Source organism: Cricetulus griseus, chromosome 2, assembly GCF_003668045.3.
Source record: "Cricetulus griseus strain 17A/GY chromosome 2, alternate assembly CriGri-PICRH-1.0, whole genome shotgun sequence".
In the NCBI taxonomy this organism is placed as follows: domain Eukaryota; kingdom Metazoa; phylum Chordata; class Mammalia; order Rodentia; family Cricetidae; genus Cricetulus; species Cricetulus griseus.
In genome coordinates this window covers 194,248,792-194,275,323 of record NC_048595.1, presented here as the reverse complement: position 1 = coordinate 194,275,323, position 26,532 = coordinate 194,248,792, and the positions used below count along the sequence as shown (strand labels likewise).

Sequence of the window (26,532 nt, the reverse complement as noted above, 5' to 3'; positions counted from 1 at the left end):
TACACATCCCATGAACTTCAGATAACCACTCTGCTGCAACCAGTCAAGTTCAACCTCTCATTAGTAAGCAGTGAAGTAGCCTACAGAATCATGCTGATGAGACAGGAAACACCCTGACTAATGCAGGTGACTGTGGGAATGCTTTGGAAACAGGTCCCCTGGCTACACTACTCAGTAGACACACAAGGAATTGTGGATTCAATCCTATTTGTTCTAAACTTAAGTCCCCACAGAATTAGACACTGTAGGTTAGATCATGCACAAAAGCTTCTTGAGATGCAAGTTTAGTTGATAAAAAAAAAACAGGACTCTTGACTGATGTTAATACTGTAAATTGCTCTGGGTTTTTCATTGAGAGTCTAGGGACAAAAATTTCTGGTTTAGGGTTACTGGGTCATTGAAAATTCACAGGCAACAGGAAATAGTGGTAATGGGTGGAAGGTGGGTCAGCTGGACCAAGAGGCAGCCAAATGAAGGGTGAGTATAGACACCATATACTAAACAAAACCAAGTTGCCTAGCAGCATAGAAAAGCATCTTTTTTTTTTTTTAAGTCTTCTGTCCAGGTCTGAAGGACATATCTGTTAATGCCTGCACCATCATACTGTGTACATAATACCTATGTGTGAATATGTATATTTCATGTTGGATGTTGATCTGCCTTACTGTAGGGAGATGGTACAGTTAATAGGCACATTTTTGTGAGGTGTCTGTCAAACTTAAGTGGTTACAGTTTCTAATGGGTTCTCAGTATATTTCTGATTCTTTAGTAAGAATGTGGAATCCTCATTGTGGGCAAAGAGGACTCAAGATTGCTTGTTTGCACCCTGCCACCCTGTAGGGACTGTATATTGCAAAAATGGAAATATACTGGGTATAAAGATTTTTGTACAGAAAAGCAAAATAAAACCAGAAAGATCCATTAAGTCAATCATTTGTAATCTAGGTTTGGCACAGATTGAATGTAGTAAATTGTAATCCATTTTCCTGTACTACCCTTTACATATATCTTTTAAATTACTAATTAAGAATTGGACTCAAGTTTTCCAAGCAATAGAAGATTTATTTAGGAGGAACTCAACTTCTAAATTCAGGGATGGAGTGAGAACTTGTTCTGCTCATCTCTGAAATGGAATAATAGAATTTGGTCCCTGAAGAGGTATCCTGAGGACCAACCCCATTCTTCCACCATAGTGAGTCCTTCTGTAGACATGTCTGGAATTCACTCTAGGCAGTATTCTATATGGAAATTATAAAGTAGTCAGGAAGGAAGAGATCTTTCTCTTATGTTCCCTTTCCCACCTAGAACAGAGGTCCTCTGGAGAGGTATGTGGGTCCATCCTGGAAGCAGTAAGCTCATGCCATAAACAGTCATCTAAGATCTACTTCCATTATTGATACTTCAAAAGGTTTTGTTTCGACATAGTAGATGAAATTTTATCCCTAAACCTACTACATTACCATGGCAAGGATCTGGTAATATACAGCTCTGTACTGTCGAGAATACTCAGGCACCTTGTCACAATCTCTAGCACCACCATAAAAAAAAAAAAACAAAATAAAAGGAGGAAAGTGAGGGAAGGGTGAAGGGATAAAGGGCAGTTAATTGTCACAAAAGCAATGCGACTCCCAAATGGCACAATTGATTCCTACAATTCTTATTCTGCACACGTGTGTGTGTGTGTGTGTGTGTGTGTGTGTGTGTGTGTGTGTGTGCTTCACTCCACTCTTTGACAGATGAAAAGAACACAATTATATGTTTTAATATAGAGTACATTGGTCATCTACTTTGATGTAACATTGCAGAAATGGTTCGGTTATTTAAATATCAACATATAAACAACAGATACTCTTTTTACAGTTTCTGTGAACCCAGGCAGGTTAAAACAATAGGCATCATTTTTAAATAAGGTACTTATCAATTACATTGAGGATATGAACATACAAATTTTATAATGGGCTTATAGAAAAAGTTAACAATAAATAGGCAGAAGAAAACTTGGGCAAGATTTATTTAAAGTAAAAAAACATAGGATGAAACAAAATACTACGGCACAAATGATTTGGCAAATTTCATTTCTTCTACAGCAAGTGGAGACCCTTTATGACTCCAGTGATGGCCATACCTCCTAAGCAGGGCAGAACCATACACTTGCATACGAAGTTGCCTCTGGATTTAATTAAAAAATCAAAGCAAAATATATGCTTTCATTCTTAAAACCTTGCTTTTAGCAGCAATTTAACTGATATGACCTAAGTCAAAGAGGGTCATCACTAGTCTAATTCTTCATCTGAAATAAAAGTTAGATGGCATTTAGATAGCGATGGTGAAGCCGATGACAATGTTTTGTAGAATGGTTATCAAATAGAGTCTGTGCATTTCTTCTCCCTCATGAAAATTCACTATCCTGATGAAGCTAAATAGGAGCTTTTGTTTCTCTTGAACTACTTCAGTCAATTTCAAAGAGATGCATGCTTGGCTAAGACAACATAGGTAAATGAACTCTTAAATCTCTGGCCAAGTGTATCTGGACAGGACAGACACAGAAATTAAAAAGAATGGAATGAGGATTATCTTTTTGAAAAACAAGAAACAAAGTCATAATGGAACTCTTTATTATTAAAGTTGCATTCTTTTGGCTATTCTGAACATCATATGCAAGGAAGTGTTCCACTTTCATGGATCTGTGAATAAGCAGAATACACATCTGCAATTTTCTCAACACTGCTCTAATGTAGATGGTATGGATTCTGTCAACATATTTAAACTTCCCTAGTCTAAATATTAGAGCATTCATTTTGAATACATGACCAAAATCTGGTAAAGGTATCACCATTTAGATTTCAATCTAGAGAAATTTCCTTGGTATTCTGGATATTAAGCAGAAAGAATGACCTACAATACACACACACACACACACACACACACACACACACACACACACACACACACACCCCTAAGTTTTAGAGATGATCAATCAGCCACTGCTCTCAGACAGTTCAGTGTAGCATGGACCCAATTCAACTAACAAAGGGAAGCAGATATGGCATATTATTAACATTCATAATAATAATTTAGATGTAGTTCTCTGGCATTCTCTGGTATTAAAATTTACTCATCAGGTTCTTGGTAGGGAACGTCAAAAGGAGAGAAGGAAGGCATGTTTGTAGCAGATTAAGTATGGATTTTCTCATGTGGGCCCCACAAAGGTAGGTGAAGTATAATTAAGAGGTAAAAAGTCATTTGTATATTTCCATACATGATTGAGAGTTAGCTAGGTGGCAGGCATAATAGAAGTACCCTGTTTCACATCAACTGCACAATGAACCTGCTAATTGCATTTGATCTGGAACTTACCTTATTTGCACAAAAAAGTCCATTGGATAGTTCTGATTTTTATGTTTGCATTAGGACACATCATCTGGCATTCCTTGAAAGAAATATTCAGGCTTCTCTGTTGCTTTCTGTTCTTGCCAACCCTGGGTTGTGAGGTTAGCTCTCCTGTGATGACAATGGAGTCTTGTTTGATGGTGTATTTATGCAATCGGGAGAGCATAGGAGGTGCTTAGATTTGAAATGACATAGTATTTGTTATAGATGATACAACATTGTGATTTTGAATCTGACAATTTATTGCTAGTAATGTCCTAAGTAGCTTGGTGGGGAAGCTTCAGTAATGCTATGCTGTTTGAACCAAAATCAATAACTATTTCATTATACAGGGAAGTCAAACAATATAGCATTTACAACAGTTACAAAGCACTTTGTGCTACTTTAAGCACCTCTTGTTCCAGAATTGCAAATAAAACCTTACAAAAAAAAACCCATTTAACCCCCATTTTGCAGATGAGGAAACTGAGGCACAGAGAGGTTCAGTGACTGGGCCAAATACTTGGGTAAGCATTAAAAACAAGGACAGAAATGTGGGACCCCAGCATTCTGTTTTGCCTTGGAGATCTTTCAGTTGCGTTTCTGGCTTTGAAAACACCAGTGCTAAAACTGAAGGAGAATATGTTCAATTCACATATGGAACTATTTGTGTAACATTTCATAGAAAGAGTTTCTGGCTCCCTACATACATTCCCTAGGCATGGGAATTCCAGCCCCAGAAGGAAAACTTTGAATATTTTAAAACTTGAGGTTTTCTTGTTATCTACAGTAAATGAAGTGTAACATTAGCCTTTCATACATTTACTGACAGTGCTGAATTAAGACTCAGCAATACATAACTTGGGAGAAGTATGAGTCTTCCATCCGCCTATGGTTAAGAACCATGGTGTCAGTAACAGGTTACCTCTCTCTAAAAAAGTAGACCCATCTTGTCGCTGTCAGCTATCTCAGAAAATAATGTTATTGTTCTAAATGACAAGAGTTCAGGTTGCTCTAGGTATAGCAGGATACTCAATATCCACAGCTCTCTGGCAAACCCGACTGTTGGTATCTGACTTATCACCTGTATGATGTCACCCATGTCGGATAGCATATTCATCTGCAGGCAATTTGAACTTGAAACGGGGAGGATGGAGAGGTGCTCTCTGGCCCTAATTCCCTACAGATCTTGATGCTCTAAACAGAGCTAAGTCAGGGAGTTTGAAACTTGTGGGTATCATCTTCATCATTTTCAACATGAATAAGACCAGTCCATCCACAGTGGAGAAATACAGGTGCATGATTACAGGAAGCATCAGATTTCCATTTATATCCTATGTTATACTCCCCAGAGTCCTTTGACTTGGCTGCTTGTAGAGTAACTGGGATCCACTTCTGATCCCCAATTCCACCTTTTGGAGAAACAAAATGGAGAGTATTTTTCTTCCATCTGTATCACAGATGTCTCTGTTCCTGAGTTTAAAACAATCATTAGGACAGAAAAGTAAATCCCTGTAGTAAGAAACCAGACTTTTCAAATGAAACATTTTATTGTAAATAGCTCCTCATAGGTATTCCTCGTGCTTCATTCCCCACCCACCCTCACTTTTTTCTTTTGTTTGTTTGTTTTCTTTAAAATGATGTATATTTTCAGGAATAGTGTTTCCATGGGGTGTGGTGTTACATTAAAATGACCCCCCCTGCACAGCAGGAGTTGAATGTTTCATTGTAACTTTGGTTCCATGCCCAAGACACATCTTCTCTTGATCTGCTGAAACTGGTTCCATTGCTGAATTTTTCCTTCACACAATATATGTTTATAGTTCATTTTTTTCTGGTTCAACATACACATGTTTCATTAAATGCAGCATATAATGTAGATATTTCAACAGGGTCATTATAAACTGTCAAGTAAGAAACCTTGAATAATGGCTTTAAAGCACATAGTCTTGGCTACAGGGTAGTTCTTAGCTTTTGATTTCCCTTACATCGGTGTAAACAATTTTGCCATCTTTGAAGGTTTAAAAGCATATGCCTTCTGGGGGTATGATCTGTGTTCTTGATTTTTCTGTAAGACAGAGAAAAAGAAGTTATCCACCATCATCTGTGTTAATAGCTAAGTCAGAAAAAGTCAAACTCTTACACAAGACAAGTTTTGTTCAGTCTCTGGCACCAGATCCAAACAAAAATCCTAAACAAACCTTAAAAAAGGAAGACACAAACATTATTATTCTTGTCTGTTTTGTGCTGATTTTTTTTTGAAAAATCATGTAATATCTCTAGTCTTAGCTGCTTTAAGAGAGAAAAAAGTTATTTTTCCATAATTTATTGAAATAAGATACATATAAAGAAATAACAGTTTTTATAGTTAGTGCCCAGATACATTAGATATTATCATTATTGCCAGATAATATAGTAAAAGATATGTTATCTACAACTTTCTATGACTTACTTTTATGTCACACTTCCTACTCTGTAATTACAACTGCTGGCATGCTTTCTCACCCTAGGGACTGACGGAAGAACCTCCTGAGGATTCTGCAGTACAGACTTTTATGTTGACTCTGAACTGTCCCTGAAAATGAGCTGTGGTCACTCCCTGTTCCAAGTTAAGTATTACTGTCTGGATTTTTCACTTAAATAGAACACTTCTTTATAATGTTCTCTCTTCCAGCGAAAGCCACAGATGGCACAAGAGGACATGTTATCATGCCTTGCTTAAGGATAGGCCTTCACTCTGAATGACATGGATAGAGAAAAAAAAATTCTTTGTTGCTGCAACAAGTTATTCAGATTCTCTAAGCAGTGATTTTTGTCATCTAGCTAAATGATGAAAATACTGATTCTGTAGAAAAATTATTCTATTGCTCCAGAAATGTTGACCAAGATTCAAATTGAAAGATAATGAAGTGTTTTGTATCTCAATCACATTTTCAAATCACCACATAGAGGCACATTAAACCAACAAACTCTTGATTCAGGTACAAGTTAGACATATCTGTAATGTATGTTTGTGTGAACATTTTTCTCTAAAGGATTAGATTAGGAAGGAGAGTGTAGTCACAGAGTAGGCTATAGGGAAGACATACAATGATTGAGGGGGTGAGGTTATGATGGGAGAGGGCACAGAAGATGGGCAGGTGGATAAAAGTACTTGCTCCATAAGCCTGATGACTTGAGTTTGGATCCCCAGAACCCATAAAAAGCTGGATGTTGTAGTACTTACATGTAACCCCAGTACTTCTATAATGATATGGGAGGTGGAGACAGGAGAATTGTCTAAAATCTTACAAACCTTCTAGCCTGGAGTACAGAGTAAAGCCCCAGAAAAAAAGAGAAACTTTGCCTTATCCTTGTGAAAAAGAAAGAACCAACCCCCCACACACATATGAAATAACAAATGAATGAATGACTAAATAGACAAATAAAAGAATACACTGTGTAGGGGACACCATAACCATGCCTCCTCGGGGCTGGCTACAGATGTGCCTGACTTCCAGGGCATAGTCAGGGTGACTTGAGGGTGTTGTGAGGGAAATTTAAGAGTGAGGGGACGCACATCGGAGCCCCCTCCTTCTGCCCTTGCTCCATTGGCTTGCTTTTTATTTTGTTCCCTGCCGGCTGGCTAGGTGCTCTGTAACTAAGGCATATCCCTAATAAATATACATTAATATCTCTTCTGGCTCCTTATCAGTATCCACCTTATAACACAGGGAAGAGGGGGCATTGCCAAGAGGCATTAAAAGATTGGTGATGTGTACACAGGAAGAGATCTGTCTTCTGTATACATAATTCTTTCTCTTCTTTTGTTTTTCAGAAGAGATAATTGGAGTGGAGGACAGAGTAGAGACAGGGGCAGAAGTGCCATTATTTCTGCTTATGTTTCAACAAAGGATAACCTCCCCTGCAAGAAGCTGTGGGCTAAAGCCACTGATGGGAGCCAGAACAACACTGGAGAAGGTTGGTTCTCAGATAGGCTGAGACAAATAGACTGGGCGTTCTTAGAGTGGTCTTTGAAGAGCTCATGCATGTTTGATGCATACTCTCAGGATGGCCAGGCTTTGGTCATCTCTCCAAGAAAAGACTTCATAGACCTGGTCAATCACAGCGAGTGAAATTGTGACAATCACTCAGAAGCAGGATCCCTCTTCTTTTGCTGCTCTCTCCTCTCAATCAACACTGAGCCCCACGGATGGAAGGAAGGCACAAGATCTACAGTCAAATCATGAACCTATTCGTCTTCCGGGGTATCTGACCTTGACTAAGATAGAATAAGAAAAGACGTGAGATTAAATCAAATATGAGACTGAAGTTTTAAACTGGGCAAGATTTTCAGGTACTAGAAGTGAATGCAAAGTGGGGGAATACATTGAAGAATTATTTAAAGGATGAGGAAAAGAAATGAGGCTGAACTGAAAAGAGAGGACTCAATTCACATTTCCACTCCACTACTAACTACAAGAGCCTCAAACAACTATTTCTAAGAATGGCATTTGTGGGGCCAGAGAGATGGCTCATTGGTTAAATGCACTGGCTGCTTTTCCAGCAGACCCAGGTTTGATTCCCAGCACTCATGCAGTGGTGGCTCACAACTATATGTTACTCCATTTTCAGGAGACCCAATGCCCGCTTCTGGCTTCTGTGGACACTACACACATGTGGTGCACAGATACACATTCTATAAAAGCACCCATACACATAACATACAATAATACTTAATAAAAAAATAGTGTTCTTTACTCCTTGGCAAAGAGATCGTATCCCAACATATACAATGATATTTTAGAGAAATGTTTATGTATCTGTATACATAAAATAAATATATTTTCTTCCAAAGGCATTTACCTGTAAGTTTTCAGTTTATAATCTATGAGAGATTATATCATATATTCTGGATCATATATTATTTTCATTTTCTTTTCTGTTTAATTTTGGCTGTCCTTGTACTCACAATTCTGCTCTAAGTGCCCCAGTGTTGGAACTGTCCCTATCTGCCACCATAATAGGCTATCATTTCTTCCTATCATAGTTGGCTAGATAACACTTGTTGTAGTTAGAACATGTTAATTTTTAAAAACAATTAGTTTATAAGCAATTTACTAGAATTTTACATTTCTTCAAATTGAGTATCTTTAAAGGAAATTATTATTGCTATTCAGACTGAATAACTTCAATTATCCAGAATCATACTGTGGGTCACAGAAATTCTTTTAAGCAACTACTTACAAGTGCCAACCTTTACCTTCCTTCTCTGAAGCACACTACTTGGCAGCTATCACTCTGAAACCCTACATGCCACCAGGCTCTGAACCAAGAGTATGTCACCTCTTATTTGTGATTTAGCATCATATAATACATTTTGATAACACTCATTTCAATTCTCCAACTCCTTCCATACCAACTCCAATTCCTGCCTCCCTACCTTTTGTTCTCAAATAATTTTGTAAACCTAGGAGTCCAATTGGTTCTACTGTTGGGTGGTGACTATCCAGTGGAATGTGGCTGACCTACCCGGGACCACACTCTCAAAGAAAACTGCCTCTTTTAGCAGCTATCATTTGCCAAAGACTTAATATCTTAAAGGCACTATCATTTAACAAGTCACGTCATTTGGAAATCTAGGGACAGCACTCACACTTGTCATTCCTTCATAACTCAAACACAATTTATTATTCAATAAATTCATGTGGTATTCAATAAAAGATAGCCACTGTTATCTCTATTTTACTGATAAAAATGGCACAGAGAATTGTTAAGTAACTGGACAATGGGTGTATGAGTGTGAAAACATATAATATTGAATGAGACCTAATTGAAGCCAGAGGGTAGAGGCGTCCTTGGTTTCTCTACTGACATAGGAGGTGATACCGTCATGGACTGGATTATTATCCCATAAAATGCTTGAGGGAACTAAGTAGATTCTTTTTACCCTTCTATTCCTTCTCGTATATGAGGACATAGTGTCACATAACAATGAGTCACCTTGGAAACAGAAACTGAACCTTCACCAGACGTAGATCCTGACAATGACTAGATGAAGACTTCTTAACTTCCAAACTGTGAAAAATAACTTTAATATTTATAAATCACTCAATCTGCATAATTTCTATGGGAGTGCAGATCCATAAAATAATAAGATATAATAGGAGAATAGCATTTATTTTACAGGGCTGTTATTAGTGCTAGATAAAAATATAGTTATGATCCACTCCCCCTCACCCACTTTTGGCTGGGGATAGAAACTGAAATCAGGGCCATGTAAATGCTAGGATGAAGCATTTTTAAAAATTACCATGGATCACTTACAGGACTGATCAAAGAACAAATGTGTAACTATGAATCACTTTGCTTTAAACAATGCATATCTTTATATGTAAGCTAGTTTTAGGCTTATGAACAGAATAAATTATTGATTTAGTATATACATGATTATGTGTAGTATGCTTTTATTATCTGTGAATAATCTGATCATTTTTCTTCTTTCCATCTTTATCTAAATAGCTTCTCAGACACAAATAACATCATTAAGTTTTCAATAGTGTTGATTTTTCCATAAATTAATCAAGAAAATATTATTTTCTGAAAAGAGGCAACTTTTTGTTTGGATTTATGTCATAATTTGTTTAGAAATACTTCACTTTCATATTTATATTACAAAATCAAAATGTAATAACTAACATTTAAAAATAATAGCTAGCTAAGAAGTCAATTAACTAACATTAATTGACTTCTGTAATTCTCAACCATGGTCATTTTCCCTGCATAATTTTATACTGACCAGATTAATTATCACATGCATTTGCTATTGTATTTCCACATTAGTCCTTCATTTGAGAGAGGATTACTAAGTATCAATTACATGCTGCTTTGAAGCCATAGCCAATCTTGAATATTTCCCAAGAACCTCCAAAAGTTTAGCAGAAACCATGGCGATGACACAGTGTGATTTTACAAGCCAATGGCTGAATGACACATGAGACAGCAGAAGAAGCTGCACCTGCACAATGTAAATTCCTTTGGGATTCAGTACAAATGCCCTGGTATTTGCTGATTCAAGGTGACTGTAGCATGAGGCTTGTGGGTGCAGCCCCTACTCTTGTGTAGCACAGCTGCATGGTAGTGGGTAGTCACTTGATGCCATGTTTCTCACTGTAAAACATTAATAAAGGCGATACTGACCTTGGAGAGAGATGGATGAGGATTAGAAGCACTTGTTGCTCAGAATAACTCCCAGCACTTGATAGCATGAGTGTTAGTGATACTGAAGTTTCTTCCCTTTCTACCTGACGTTTATGAAATCTAGTTTGTCTTTTCTGAATTACCATGTAGCATTGTCTCTTTAATAATTTTATTCACTCTGTTTATTTTGAGGAGGAACTGTTTGCTGACACTGTGGCTCTGTCAGAACAGTGCTAGTGTCTTCCTTTGTTCTCCCTCCTTATAGGAGGCTCAGTCTTCTCAGTGTGTGGGAAAATTATTGCCAGACAGATTGTTTTCAGACTATAAGGAAAATATTTTGGAAGAAGAAATACAGTCAGAGGATTGATAATCAAGGGCATAAATTTCCTAAGCCTTTTTGTTTCACTCTCCCAACTTCAGGTCATGCTAAAGTCTTCTTACATGTTTGTTTCACAGGGAGACAATGAAGTTGACATTGGTGGAGAGGGAAAGTGTCTCTCTTCTTTCTGCTTGCTAGAAGAATAACAACTAACATGAAGCCTAGAAGGGAACTCTGCATAATGTAATTTCACTGGATTGATCAAAGTGGAAGTAGTCTATAGGAAATATATTTAGAATGGCAGGGGGAACTCCCCGTTTATAAACAGTGGTGTTGAGATTTGTGGTTTCCATTGATGATTGGACATCAGAACCACCTGCTATGCTGTGACATGCAGACCAGTCCCTGCTCTTGATCATTCCCACCTTCCATCAACTCTATTAGCCCAAGTGGTCTGGCTCATGAATGCATGGTAAGGCTTCTGTGAGAACTGAGAACACAGAGAACCACAAGCTAGAATTACTGATCAGACATTTGCTTGGTAATGACCATAACAAGACTTCATCTTTTTTTTTCTTTAATTGATATTGAAAAGTATCTTGTTTTAAAAACAGGATCCGAGTTTACTTAATCTCATGTTTTGTTAGTATTCAGGCATCTGTCCAGGCCTGTCCTTGAGGTTCTGACAGGATATGCCCTGAGATGCAGTCACTAAGAGCACCACCTGTACACATTCACCATGTTCCCTTTTAAAAGGATCCTGCCTACCTCCCATCCATCTCTGTCTCTTTCTTTCTCTCCCCCTCTCTTTGCTCCTGTTTCCTCTTTCCTGCTGCTCCTGGCCCCAGAGGCTGGTCTCCCTCCTCCCCTTTCCCTTCTTTATGATCCCTTTTCCCTAATAAAAAAACCCTCTGTTTGAACCCTGTCGAATGGTGTCTTTCTCTCGAGTGTTGCTTTTCTTAAATTACAACATGCTTTTCTGACTTCTGATGTGGAAAGATTGTGACAGAGGTGCAATGGTGGTCAGAATTGGTTTCTCTGAGTCTTAGAATTGCCATTTCCAAGCTGAAGAAATACTAAAGGCGAAATGAGATTTTCTCATATGGGCGATACACAGACAAACCTGCTTCTGCATGATGGAAAGTCACAATAAGAACACTAAAATTCACAGACTTTGAAATTTCTTAAGGTAATATAATTAAACTTAAAATGTCATTTTTGAACCATATAACTATAAATTAAAAAAAAAACAGAAAACAGTCAACCTAGATTGGATCCATTTCTCATTTTATGGCTAATAAAGTGCTTGGTTTGCAAAACAAAACAAAAAACCCAAAACACATGTGATGCAATAGCAGCATGTAACATCCTTCTTATCAGCTGCCTCCTACAGCAGCATCATTGAGTTAAAAGGAATCTTACCTTTAAGAGGCACCTTGACATCAAGGCCATAGAATGAAGGCAAGAGAGAAGAACAAGAATAGAAACAGAAACTGCAGAAGAAAAAGAGGGAGATTATGTAAGTCTGAACTTCCATCAGCATTCAGGTAGCACAAAACCTCAGCTTTCCAGATTATCTCGTTATAAAAAATAAAAGGAAAAAAAAAAAAAAAAACCAACCCATCCCATTTCATTCACCTATGGCCATACATTTTAGAAATAATGACAAGGGACTCTCCATGGCTCTAAGATTTAGGCTTGCAGTGTTGTAGAAACACTAAGCACAGAGCAGTAAAGCAACAGTCTAGTTCCATACATTCTTGGAGGGCAATGGGAGCCAGAGTGTGGGTATGTTGAGTTGTACTTTACTGTGTTCATTGTCTCCCTTTTTCAGAGATCGGAGGGAATTTCAAAACTGTAATCAGAGATATGTGCTTACTAAGCTGTCACTGATTAGTTAATGTGACAGGTTTTGGAGCCAAGACACAGCAGGAAGTGTATTAAGGTTCAGTGTGATGACCACCCTCTTGGGAACACATCTGAGGAGATGAGACACTATTAGGAATTGTATAGTGGTGATGAAGCAAATTTTTATGAATAATGGGAAATGGTGTTTGTTTTGTTTTGTTTTGGGTACTAAAATACATTAGAAAGAAAAAGCAAATTAGAGTAATGGGAAAAAAGTATTAGAAATTAAGATGAGGATGGTAGAGTGAAGGAAATCAAAATTATAGATGGCAAAAATATCAAGGCTTCTGGTGGGACAGCATCACCCCAAATCCTGGTGTTCTACTGAAGGTGAGCACCACCTTCCCTGTACCTATGTCTGCCTGTTCCAGACACAATAACCAAGGAGAAAGTACAGAGGCCAAATCAGCAGCACTTAAAGATTAAACAAAGAAGTTTAATGCATACCTTTTCTTCTAAGTCCTTTATCTGCCGTTTTTGGATGTCTGTCTTATCTTCTAGGTCACGGATTCTCTGAATAAAACAGGGAAAACAAATTAGATGCTAAGTTGTTGAGGAAATTATTCACTACACAAAACAACGCTTTCTATGAAAACATTTATATTCGAGCCAGCACATGGAAATAGCACAAATACACTTTTCGCTATCTACAAGTTTTCTGCTTGTCTCAACCCTGATCTAGACTCACAGTGGGAAAATATTGTCACTGATAATATTTTTAAAAAGAATATTTTCTACATGCTTTAGTTTGGATCTTAAAAGCTTTCCCAAATAATGCATGCTACAAACATGGTCATCAGCCTGTGTGGCTGTACAGGAGGTAGAGTTTTGCAGAAGGCAGCTGAGGTAATCTGGGCACTCCCTTGATTCCATTCACTTTTGCTTTCCAACTGCCTCAGGGCAAGCAACTTTGTTCACTCCTGCTTCTTCCATGATGAACTGCTCCAAAGTAAAGAGCCAACTGTGATCATGGACTAGAACTTCTGAAAGCATGAACACAAATAAACCTTAGCTTTTATTTAATTGGTTTTGTTCTGAATTTTGTCACAGTAACAGGCCACTAACTAACCACCCCCTCCTTACCACCTGGAGAGTCCTAGCCCAGGTGAGAGGCATGTATTCCACCATACAGCCACTGGACTTGGCTAGATTGCTTTTCGCCTGGGGAATGTGAGCTTATATGAGATATGGGAATGCCATATCCATATCCTTGTAAGAGAGCAGTATGTTCCAGAACTAGTGAGAATAAAGTGATTGCCCTTGTCAACCCTTTGGTTGCTTATTTGTACAGTAAAAAGGGCTGAAGCTGACTGTGCAAGGGCAGACAAGTGTTGGCTTTTCTTGTCTCTCTGCTTCAACTCCCTTTGGGGATGGAATTTCCTCACAAAAGGTGATTGGCCAATTCTCAAAAGCCAGCAGAGATTACAGTTTAATACAACTTCTCAGAAGTGAGCCAATAAGCTGGGGATGAAGCAATTCTAACAAAATACCACAGCAGTCAGGAATGCAGAAAAGCCTATGTAACCACATTCCACACAGGGAGAGGACACAGACTGGATAAAGGCATTACACAGACAACTGTTTGGGAGAAAAATAAGTCTTCACAATTTCTCCGACAGCCTAAAGGCTTTTGGTACCCATGTGCATTGTTGTGCATTGCTATTTATGGACCACTGTTTGCAAGAGCTTAAACAGTGACCTTCAGTAGACTAGGGTGATAACATATGTAAAGCTTTTGATAATGCAAAGTGGGGAGAAAAAGAAGGGAAGCCAGAAGAAAAAACTATTTCAACATGGATACCAATTCCCCTTTCTAAAGTGTCATCTGGAGGTGATTTTCACCCTCTCCTGGAGGTGGGCATTTGGTGATGTCTGAGAATCTTTCTGGTTGACTGGTATGCTTATTATATAATGCATAATTATTTCATATTTTACTATCATAGCAAATTTGTGTACCTATCACCAGTACTTAATTGTGTAAATATTTCTTACTATCACAACTGCATTGTAAGATATTTAATGGCGCTACTGATTTAGACCCAGTAGATCCTACAATGCAGGAGACATTCTCCCACTCCCCCAAATTAATAATGATGTGGATGATCTCTCTTAATACAGCCAAGATGGACAAACCCTGCTATCAAAGAAAGGAGGGGAGGCTTGTGCTCTAGTTGTCCTTGTGACATGCTGATGAATGATGGAGATTCAGGTGAACCTGGAATATGGTGGCACTGACATGTGTGTGATATGTGTGCTGGTGTGCACTTGAGTTGTACTGCATACATTCAAAGGCCACATAACAAAACAGTAAATGTGCCAGACATTTCTCTCTTGTTGATGCAGACAATTCCTTGGCCTGTGTCTGCATACAGACATAAATATTGATTGAGAGAACCATATATCCATCAGATTGCTTATTCAGCCATCAACTCTGTGCTAGCTAACAATTTTCTGTCTATGACTGTAGCACCTATACTGAAGAATACAGCTAAAGCATCAACTAATTCCTGATCCGAAAGAGCCATGATATTTTTTGACAAGTTAGAATGTAAAAACAGAATAACAAAATTAAGTAGCCAAGGTAGAAAATGGCTAAGATATAAAACACTGTCACCCATCTCCAATTCCTAGGGCTGTGATAGTCTGTAGACAGACCAATCTACACAGTAGATGAATCCATTGTTCTTCATTGCGTGTTGTAAGATCATTTCTTTCTCTTTCCCAGCCACTTGCCATCCAACCAAGAGGAAACATTGTGAGACACCCAAACAGATTCTCATTTTCTCTCTTTCCATCCCTCCTCCTCCTTCCTTTCCTGCCTCCCTCTTTGTTTATCATCTTCATCCCTTGTTGGGACTGGTGAGACAGTTTATTATTAGTTCTTCCTGCCTCTTGTTTGGTCCATCCTACACCAACTCTGTCCTCCCTACACCAACCAATATTGCTAATATGAACTTGAAATGTGAAATAATCAGATTGGGGTGTGCATAAGATCCCCACTACTATTCTCAGCTCCATAAGGTTAGAAAGATCACAGAAGTCCTGAGTCTAAGAGGTGGAGAAAGGAAAAACTATCTGAGTTGTATCAAACTAAGGGCTAGGTTCCTGCAAGGCCCCTGCACTGATCTTGAGGTTTCCAGCTTCACTTCTTAGCCCAACTGTGCACACCAGCTGTACCGGCTTCTTCTGTGGCTCTTGAATGTATACTGAGTCTTAGTACTTGCTGCTTTTTCTGAGACCTTTGTGTGGATGGTTCCCTGGTTTTCGTGGATCTTTAGAGGTGTCCGATGACTAACTGGCCTAACATGCTTATTCTTTCTGACTCACATGTGCACCTATATACATCGTCTAAGCTTCTTCCCAGCACTTAGTGGCTCCCTTAGGGATGGTTCACTCTGGGGTTCATTTGTGCTGTGCCTTTGTCCTTTCCCATCTGTACAGCAGAGCAGCTGTCTTCAGGGACTGCCATAGTCACAGCATCTGGTACACAGCTGGACATGGATTTTACTGATTATAAAACAAGGTTTTAAATGTATTTTTTTAAGAGTGCTTGGTACATTTTGTTCATCTGGCAGAGGATTCTGGAAGAGGCAGACCTTCAATAGGGACTGGAAACAATGAGAATGTTTGAATGCCATTCTTGGTGGAAAGTTAGGAAAACAAAGGCTTGGGAATAGGAAACTCTGGGCAAGTGACACTAAGCTTTGCACTGGAAAGAACTCATGTGTCCCCAGTCACATCTTAAGGGAGGGATGACCAGCTAATGAAGGACCTTAAGAGACCTACACAGGACTTGATTCACTTAGAAAGAGAGACCACAGATACACTTGAGCAAGAAAAGTAGTAAGACCAGGGTTGACTCATGCAGTAAATTGAAGGGAGAAAAATAGGAAGTTCCTACAATGTGTTTTCCACAGCTCCTGGGCGGCTCATGGGCTTCGTTAATGCTATTTAACAAATTCCACCATAATTATTTTCTTGATGCTAATCACCTTTATCTTGAAATATATATTGAATATACACACACACACATTATTTCAATATATATATGTGTGTGTGTGTGTGTGTGTGTGTGTGTGTGTGTGTGTGTGTAGATGACAGAATCAAGTTAGCAGGGGCCACCTGGAAGCCCTGTAATAATGAAATCCTACAAATGCCTGTAATGGTGTGAGCAATTTAGACTGGCTTCAAAGCAATTATGGGCCAATATCAGTTGGATGTGGTGCTACCTAAGTTCGCTGAGGGAGAGGACAGAGAAGGTGTAAGTGTTGAGGCCTGAGTGATTTTAGATAAGGTTGTTCTATTGACCCAAGCAGATGGAGAGGAGAGAGGAGACAAGGACAAGGAATGCATATTGTTTTCATTTTGGGACATCTAAGCATAAATGTCTAGTAAATAGCTAGCAATTGTCTCTAGAATTTACACATCATAATTATATCATAGTTATCTTTGATACATCCCAGCCAGTGCCTTCTGGAGTGACTCTGCTATTAAGCTACTGATTAAAAGGAAAGAGGACAGTAAAAAATAATTAGGAAAGATACTTTTAATGTGAACATGTTTCAGAGAGGGAGAAATGTCAGGGAACTCTCTCAACTCAACCTGAGTCACATAAAAAGTGAAATTTTTTTCAAGAGAGGTAGCTTAGCTAACAGATTAATGAGAGACTCCAACTGGGATACCAGCATTTTATCATAAGCAAATTTAGATAACCACGTTAAAACAGGCACATATGCATTTATAAGACAAAGCTCTCAATTTGTTAAACTTGATTGGATGCTTTTTAATGTAAGGAATTTGTGCAGAAGACACTTTTATCCTCCAGTAGAAGTGGAAAACAGAGAAACAAAATAACCTATTTTCAAAAGCTTCAAAAACTTTCCACTTGTCAAACTGCAAATCTTTGTAATCCTGGGGGCTTCCTGATAGAAATTTGCATACGCATATCATCTTGGGGCAAATGACTTGAGTGCTCTGCTCCCCTGGTGTGGAGAACACAAAGCCCCTGGTTCTATCTGTGCTCTCAGCCTTCCATGGTTTGCTCTTACTGCTAAAATAAAGTAACCACAATTCATTTTCTACTCTGTTAACTTCAATGCATGCCTTGCACCTCCTATATATTTCAACAGATTGCCATAGCCTGAATAGCACATATTACAACCTGCAATAGGAATTCTAAATTCCTTTGAATTTGAGTAACTCTACTGTTGCTCATTGGTACAATATGAATGAAGAATTGCAAAGATTTTTGGCTGAAAGTTGGTAATAGGTGCCTACATTTTGGCTTGCCAGTCTAGACAGATCATGTAAGTCACAAATGCCTTAAGCTGCATGTGGCAGCAGCCTGAAATGGTTAGCACCTGGGGCTCAGGGGCCGGCACACCTGGTCTGTGATTTTGCTCTACTACTTACTATCTTGAATAAGTCATTTGACTACTTTTGTTTCCACAACTGAGCTTATAGGAACACTTATCTCTTAAAGCTTCTGTGAAGATGAGGTGAAACAATTCAACTACAGACTTTACATTCTTTCTTTGTTTTTATGAATGTGGGTGATTTGCCTGCATGTATGTCTATATTCCATGGGCATACCTGGTATCTGAGGATGTCAGAGGGGGCATCGGAGCCCTTGGAACTGAAGTTACAGACAATTATGAGGCATCATGTGAGTGCTGGGAATAGAACCTAGGTCCCTCGGAAAAGCAGTCAATGCTCTTAACACTGAGCATAGTTCCAGACACAAATACAACCTTCAGATCCCGATGAAGCAAATGCCAGGCAGCACACAGCAGCCTCCAGGTTTTGTTATTATTGCTGTTTGTCCTGAGAATGAAAAGATGGACTCTGCTGCCCTTTACTCTTTCCAGATGATTGCCTCAGGCTCTGTTACTGGCAGGAACAAATAAAGCAGAGGCAGGTCTCTGTTCCCTCACACAGGTGAGTAATCAGGATCTAATAGATTTGGAGCCTATGACAAAGTCATGGAAAAAAAAACAAAAAACAAACAAACAAACAAAAAAACAATAGCCACATCCAGCACCTCTGAAATACCATTTTCCTCAAGACTAAGTTTTATGATCAACCTGTCACCCTGTATTGAGTGATAGTGGGAAGGAGTTACTCATTTCACTCGCCAACAATCTCTGGAGCTGTTGTGCTTGTTACTAAGTCCCATGTGCTTAGGGTTGACTACACCAATGTGGGGCTTGGTCCTCACCTGGTGGGCTTGCTGCAAGAGCTCCATCCTCTCCTGGAGAATCTGACAGTCGTACTCCCTGCTCTTTCTCAGCATCTGTCGCCGTAACTTTTCTACAGCCGTCCTCAGCTCCTCTTGCTGTTTATCACTTAACAGTTCACCAAACTTGATCACAGTTTCTTGTTGGAGAGCATTGTACAAGGTAGCCTCTAGTTCCTGGATTCTCTGGCAAATAGAATCAGAAAAGTCTACCTTGGGGACTGAGCATTTGGGTGTGAGTTTCCAAGTCCGGGTAGTGCATGCTTTTCTACTACTGCTCCTGGACCACACATATTTCATCTTTTGAAAATTAAATATGGCATCCTGTATGAGGTCTCAAGAGTTTCTTTCAGGAACCTAGCTTAATATTGTTTTCTCAAGGCAGGAGAGACAAGAATAAAAGGATAAGGCTTGGAAAAAAATTAAATTTGTGTTTTATTTTCTTATCAGTGACCAATTCTCATTCTCTTGCTTCCCCACTAGAGGATAGCAGGATCTCTTACTCATTTGGGAGAGTGCAGACTCAACCATGTTGATACAACAGGGGTTCAGAGTTTTACTCTTTCCCCAGAGTTGTGAGAGCATCATAAAAACCTCTGCTAGCAAGCTCTGAAATCTTCCACTAATTTGTTCTTTGTCTCCCGGTTCATTAGTATGAACCCATGAAGGAGGGCATAAGGAGTCCAATGTCATGCATTTGGCAGTATGCATCTTGTAGAAGGGAGGAATCAGTCATGAGCCTCTATAAGTACAATTGTCTATGGGGAGAAGAAGGCACAGCCCATTTACCACCATGGCCTCAATTGCTGTGCTGCATTATGGTGCTAAATTAGGCTACAGTTTCTGGAGTAAGAGATACATTGCAGCTTACTCTTCTACAAACTTGAGCAAAGGCTTTACTCTATAAGCCTTGTTTTCCTCATATGTGATTTAGAAATAACAAGATTATTTGTAATTTATATGCCTATTTTAAGAAATAATGAATTTAAATATGCATAACACAATTAAATCCATTTTTATTCGATTACTACATTAGAGTTCCAAATGATGGTACTTGGCTTGGATGTACACTAGCATTCAGTATGTCTTTCATCTAGATATTACCTGAGAGTACATATTTGATTTAAGAATGAATTAGAATTATGTATAAAATATAAGAATATTATAGCAGCAGCAATCTTGGGGTTTCTGTTCCAAAATTGAGGCAGCAGTTAATAGCTGCATGCACACTGTGTGTATTCAACTACACGAAATGACAAATTAGACAGGACATCTTAGTGCTATTGTACAGTGTGATGAACAAGCAGAGTGTTGGCCACTTATGGTACTTACCATATATGCCTGGTCAAGAGCTTGTTTTCTGTAGTCTAGTTCTTCCTCCAGGTAGCCTTTTATTTTGCAGAATTGTTCCTATAAAAAGGGTCACATTGACAAATTGAGAGAACAAGCTCAGTTAATTAAAAGCGATACATGAAAGCAACACAGATGAATGTTTTCTCTAGCACACAAGACAAATCACTAGTATTTGTAGAACTGTAGTTCTCTTCTAAGAAATTAGTATAGCTTTCACAGCTTCATACAGGGAATGTGAAAATCAATAGCAAGAAGCATAAAAGGTATAACAAAGAGTCGCATGAAATGCTCCTAGACCTTCCAGCCTGTCTGAGAGTGGGTAATTAAAGATAGATTTTGAAATGGTTCTTGCTAAGTTATAAGTCTAACTGTGTAAGTACACTTGGCTTTCTGTTTCTCCTGGTTTTGCACCTAGAGACTCCGCTATCTCTGGAATGAAACTATTTGAATAAAACATCTGTTGACTTTGTCATTTGCTTTCATCATCCCTTAGACACATGGAATAAGTATAATAATAGCTTAGAAAGCAGTTACATTATTAAGGTGAAAAATACATAATCACAATCTAGGGATGATTTAAGGTTCATAAGAGGGTGTGTTATACACAGAGCTGTGGTATTTCATAAAAAGAACCTGGGCATCTGAGGACTTTGGTACTTCCAGGGGGGCCTGGAACCAGTTCCCTGAGGACACAGAGAACAGCTGTGTATTGTTATAGTATGTTTTCCTAAGAATGCCATGAAATTTAACACAAGGGTGTTATATAATAAATAGACTTAATTTATTCAAATTAATAAATACAAAGATGAAGGACATTTTAAAGAGCCAGGGAGATTCCACACACACTGCCATTTGATGAATATTTATTGGCCCCTGTTGCAAAGCTTGTGCAGGCTGGGGAACATAAATCTGAAGTTTCTTCACACATCCTCAGTTCTTGTACATTGCTCACTGCTTGACCATCTTGCCATTATTAGTTAAAGCTTTATTTTTGGGTACAGCATATTGTCATATGCAAGTCAATCATTTCTTGGGGTGCTTAAGTGAAGAGTAAATAACTCTTCCAGCTGATTGGAAGATTGAAAACACAGCTGTGCTCATTTCTGAGAGTGTTCAATAATGCTGCTTGGGCTTCCCTGACCATTGCTGGGTCCCAATGCCCAAAGCACCCCAGAAAGGCTGGCTGCTTCATTAGTAGCTGTCTATTGAAGGGTCTTCCAATGGCACTTTAAACACAAACAGTTCTTACATTCTTTCACTATAGATCTTAATTTCTTCATTAAACATGAACTCTGTACAAGATATTTATGATCACCAAAACTGTTAAGTTCTGTAAGACACAAATTATTGTTATAGAATTTCATGACTTGACAGGAACCTACTACCTTAGTTTTAACAATGATCATTTAAATGACATGTTGTTAGAAGATTATATATAATGCTGCAAGTTAATAACCTATTAATTCTTATGTTTAGAGATGTTATTTCAAATTGTGTGAAAACACACATGAAATACAATTAACACTTTAATCATTAAAGTACATATTCATGGTGTGAAATACATCCACACAGTTATGAAATCAATAACTCTTTAATTTTGCAAAAGAGAAACTACTCCCCTTTAATAACCCTATGGTTTTTCTTTCTCTCAACTCTTGACAGCCACAGTGTGCTGTCTTTTCCCATGAATCTTATGACACTAGCCACTCATATGCATGGAATGATAGTGTTTGTCATTTTTTGACAGCTTGTTTCATCACTGTTATCTATGTTGTACCCTTCACTAGACAGTATGGATGCTTGTTTGGAGATGTTGGCTGCAACCAGAGTGAGAGATGTTTAGAAAGAAGATGAGGAGGGAGCCCCAGAAAAAAGAGATGCTCTGTCCAACAGTTATCTTAGACTTAACCAACACATATGCACACCACACTTTGTTCATCCATCAATCTCCAATAGGTGTTTTGGCTGCATTCACCTTTTAGTGAAAAATGTCATTATGAGAGTAGGTGTACAGTAAGCTGCCACAATGCAATTTCCATTGTATTTCTGGGTCATATGATAATTCTATTGAGTTTTCAAAGCAATTCCCATGCTGTTTGCCATATTTGTACTAGTTCACACCTCAGCAGTGCCCTGAATTCCAGCTTCTACACTTCTTGCCAACTATTGTCACTTTTCATTTTTATTTTTAACAGTAGCTATCCTAATGGGGCTGAAATAGCTTGTGGATTCTTAAAACCAGTCATGCCTATCAAGTCTGTAATTATTCACAGCAGAAAAAAAATATTCAGCCTGAGAAAATACCCTACTTAATTTCTTTCAACACTAGTTTTATTAATGTTGCCTATTAATGGCATGCTTTGGGGGAAACAAGAGCTTGATGTCAGGGGCTAATTCTGAAAAATAGACTCCAAGTCTGTACACAGACAAATAGGGCAATTAATAACTTCCGCTGGTGCCAGATAAAAGTGGTAGGAGTGACGTTCATTTTCATTATGGCATAATGTTTTCCTCTTTATGCTTACCATGTCACTTTCCAGTTCCATCATTTTCTGGTGCAGGGCAGCTTCTGCTCCTTCAATCTGCTGGATCCACTAAAGCATTAAGAAGATAGAAATGTTGGTCATGATTGTTGGATGTGGCATGAATTCTGGGGTTGTTCACTGGAGTGGTTGGTCTTTCCCTTTATGTCTCTGGATGCTGATTGAAACCTTAGGTGAAAACTTAATACATGTTTATGTCCTGAAGTTTAAAAAAATGCTACCATCATATAACTTTTAACATTATTGCCATGCCTTTCAGAATTGAGAACATATCTTAATGAATATATGCATTACATTTTTCATGTTATTCAAACATGTGTACATGACTCTCTGCTATGTGCAGATTCTTTTTCATAATAAAAAATTAAGACAGATTCTTGCTATATAAATCAGGGTGGCCTTGAACTTGCCTATGTCTTTCCAACGTGTTGTGATTAAAAGTGTGTACCACCACACCTGGCTATGGGTTCATAGACTTGGACACAATCAGGAATCTGGCTTGCCTGTCTTGGTTCTCTTCCATCTGTCATGTCATTTACCAGGTTCAGACACAAGAGGTCAGCAGTACACCAATATTGTTGCACTTCCAGACTGAAGCTGTAGTCAGTTAAGACCAAGCCACAGAATCTATGGGGAATAATAGGTGTACACACATGTACTAAAGGGACAGCCTACAACTAGAGCAACTCTAGATTCACCAGCTCTCAACAAAACCCTTCTTACTGGCTCCCCAGTTTGCTGGGATTGCTTGAATAATGTAACTGAGAAGGTTCTCTATTTTGATGAATGATATATTTTGCAAGTGACTTCAATGTAAAAAATATCCATCCATCCCAGAGTGGTATATAGGCTTCTGTCAGTTCTCACTCTCCTGGGTCAAATAATTTATTACATATTCAATAATGCAAAATTGGGTACACAGGGCAGGTGTTCCACTCTCCTGCTGTGAGACACCAAGCTCAACACTGGATGACTAGAAATGTCAGCTTCATTCATTACCTTCTCTGCCAGTGACAGCACAGTGCTGGCCTGAATTATGGCCACCTGTTCTTCATTCCTTAAGTTCTGTGAAGGACAAAAGAAAGACAGTAAGGTGAAAATGAAAGTGCCCAGCATGTGTGCAAATAGCCTCTGTACATTCTGGCTCCTAATAATTCCTCAGAATTTCCTCAGAAAATTCTGCAAAGTCTAGTGCTTTGTTTGACTGTACACACACCTTATTACAGTTGTGCTAAGAAACATGGAATAAAGGAGGAGCTGTCTTGTTCCTACAAGATTTCACTGGGTCTCATTTTCAATGGAAAAATGGTGCACCATTTTCCTTGTACATCTGTCAGTGTACTAGGTGTGCCATTCACCTTAGGCTGCTAAGAGTGGTGCTGCCCTGAATTAGTAACCCTTGGCCCTGCTCAGAGGGAGCTGCTCAAAAGAAAAAAATTATAGCTTCCTGCTTCACTTTATAGGGCTGCCAACAACCCTAGTGTTTAGCCATCTTTCCGACGCCTGGCTGATTAATTCTACACTGGATGCCTGAGAACTGCAGTCAGGAGGTAATTAGCTTTAATCACTGCAGATGTGGTCTGCATTCCAACCTGAAGCCTTTCTATGAAAAGCCCTCTTCCACATCTCCTTTCTGTAGTTACCTTCCCGTCATGCCTATGGATGCTTTGGCATGTGGGATTCTCTGTGAGGAGGAAATGCTTAGGTAGATATGCTATCTACTTGCTGTTATGTTACACTTGACACACTGCCAGTGTTTTTTAACTCTGTTCAGGCCAATCCATACCTTTGTCAAATGTAACTGGTGCGTTACTTACCCCATTATCGCCCAGGATATCAAGCTGCTTTATGAGATCAGGGATGTTGACATCCTGCAAAATCAAGGGGATGCATTCAAGTCAGGCCCAGATGAGGCAGAGAGAAGGGCACTGATGCAGGTACACTGGGCAGCTCAGAGTGGAAGCGGGAAGAGCCATGCAGAAGGTAAAGGGACCAACCAGATACAGAAGGAGGCACCCCAGCTATCCCTCAGGAGGAAGTCCTCATGGCTTTCATGAGGATTGCTGGGCAATCTATTTTGTGGGGAACAGAACCACACCAGCCATCTCAACCTTGCTATGTAAAATGTGTTCCACTAAGCACTAAAGGAAGAATCACTTTTGATCTAGTAAACAGCATGTTATAGAGCCTAAGCCCTTCCTAAAGGGCTAAAATCCTCCAATAATTGATTCTATCAAAAGCAACAAGAACTGGACAACTTCAGAAGTCTCATTCACTCAGTAATCCATAACAATGAATTCCATTGCACCTGCGAAGCTGCAATAAAGGGACACAGGTGACATATTCCATCTGGCCGACTTGAATTGTCTTTCTTGAAACACATAGTTTATTAATATTTCCCCAAGGCAATTAATACCATTTATTTTAATGCATGCTTTGATCCTACCCCACTCACTGTGTTACTCTGACCCAAATGGCCCCTCTCTGTTCTTTGCTGTTACCTTTTATAATCCTGTCAAACATTTATGTTGTGTCCTATTGACTTTCCAATAGATGAGTGACTATTTTTGTCGTGCTGTCTAGGCACTGACATACAGAGCAGCCTTGAGCAGCCTGTCCCCGTTTTCCTAATATCTGCATGCGCAGAAGACCCAATGTCAGCCTACCTTGACACCTTCTTTCATGCAGTAGATCTGCAGAGCACTCACACCATCAGAGAAGGGGTGAATTTGTAGGTTAAATGGAGGTGATCTCCTCTCTCTCTCCTCGAAGAATGTAAGAAGAGAAAAGAAGTGGCAACTGATCAAACACTAAGCTAGCTGTCTCCTTACACTGTAACAGCAGTTTGTCAATATGTCATTTGGCAAAAAAAAAACAAAAACAAACCTAGACTCAGTATGTACATGCCTAAATTGAATGAAAGAGAATTAATCAGTCAACTAAAAATATGGGAGAAAATTTATAGATGGTACCATCCATCCTTGAGGATTCCTGCTCAGGGAAATGTGGCAAGTGGAGAAACAATTTAAACAGTATGAATATTTATTCCCTTCAGATATCAGAGGGTGGATTTGCTCTGAAGGTTTATGATGGCAAAGAACCTCTGCACATTTAGTCATCTCATTCTTTAAGGGTTAGATAGAAAGGCTGCAGGGATGCCTCACTCTCTTCCCCTGGAGCACAGTGATTGCTAACTTCACCCCCAGACCTAATCTGAAATAACCTCAAGACAAACATCACTAGCCAAATAACAGAAAACCCAAACAGGAATTTGCCATCACCCAGAACCTCATTCAGATTTTGTAGAATACAATGAAGGTGTATTCACGTGTTTTATTTCAATAAATCCTCCAAAGCAAGCGCCTCAAGTTTGGCCTGATTAATCTAGGTGTTTCCTAAAACCAGTTGCCCAGATGTTGAAAAAGCACAGTCCCTGTGAGGACAGTTTCAAGCTTCCTCAAGACTCACCATTTCCAGTCATATAGCATGGGCAACATTTAGTCTCAATTGTCACAGCTATAGAATTCTGAGCTCACTCTGAGGTCCAAATGAGAATATGATTCTGAAATGCCTACTTCAGGCCCCCAGCCCTAACACACTCTGCATATATCATAATCATGGCATCA

The 26,532-nt window shown here is 38.9% G+C and overlaps 1 protein-coding gene across 4 annotated transcripts in view; it reads right to left on the bottom strand.

Moving 5' to 3' along the window:
• Positions 1-12,309: 12,309 nt before the first annotated feature.
• Positions 12,310-26,532, bottom strand: part of Jakmip2 (janus kinase and microtubule interacting protein 2) — a 43,737-nt gene continuing 29,514 nt past the window's right edge. For 3 of the 4 annotated variants that reach the window (XM_035439043.1, XM_035439044.1, XM_035439045.1), the window contains 8 exons: positions 25,573-25,671; positions 24,724-24,777; positions 23,906-23,971; positions 22,889-22,957; positions 20,343-20,420; positions 18,993-19,196; positions 13,223-13,288; positions 12,310-12,360 (listed from right to left, as the gene is read on the bottom strand). In XM_035439043.1, coding sequence (XP_035294934.1) covers positions 12,310-12,360; positions 13,223-13,288; positions 18,993-19,196; positions 20,343-20,420; positions 22,889-22,957; positions 23,906-23,971; positions 24,724-24,777; positions 25,573-25,671 — 687 coding nt within the window. Of the gene's footprint in view, positions 12,361-13,222; positions 13,289-18,992; positions 19,232-20,338; positions 20,421-22,888; positions 22,958-23,905; positions 23,972-24,723; positions 24,778-25,572; positions 25,672-26,532 lie in introns of all 4 variants that reach the window. The other variant, XM_035439042.1, reaches the window with a different exon arrangement.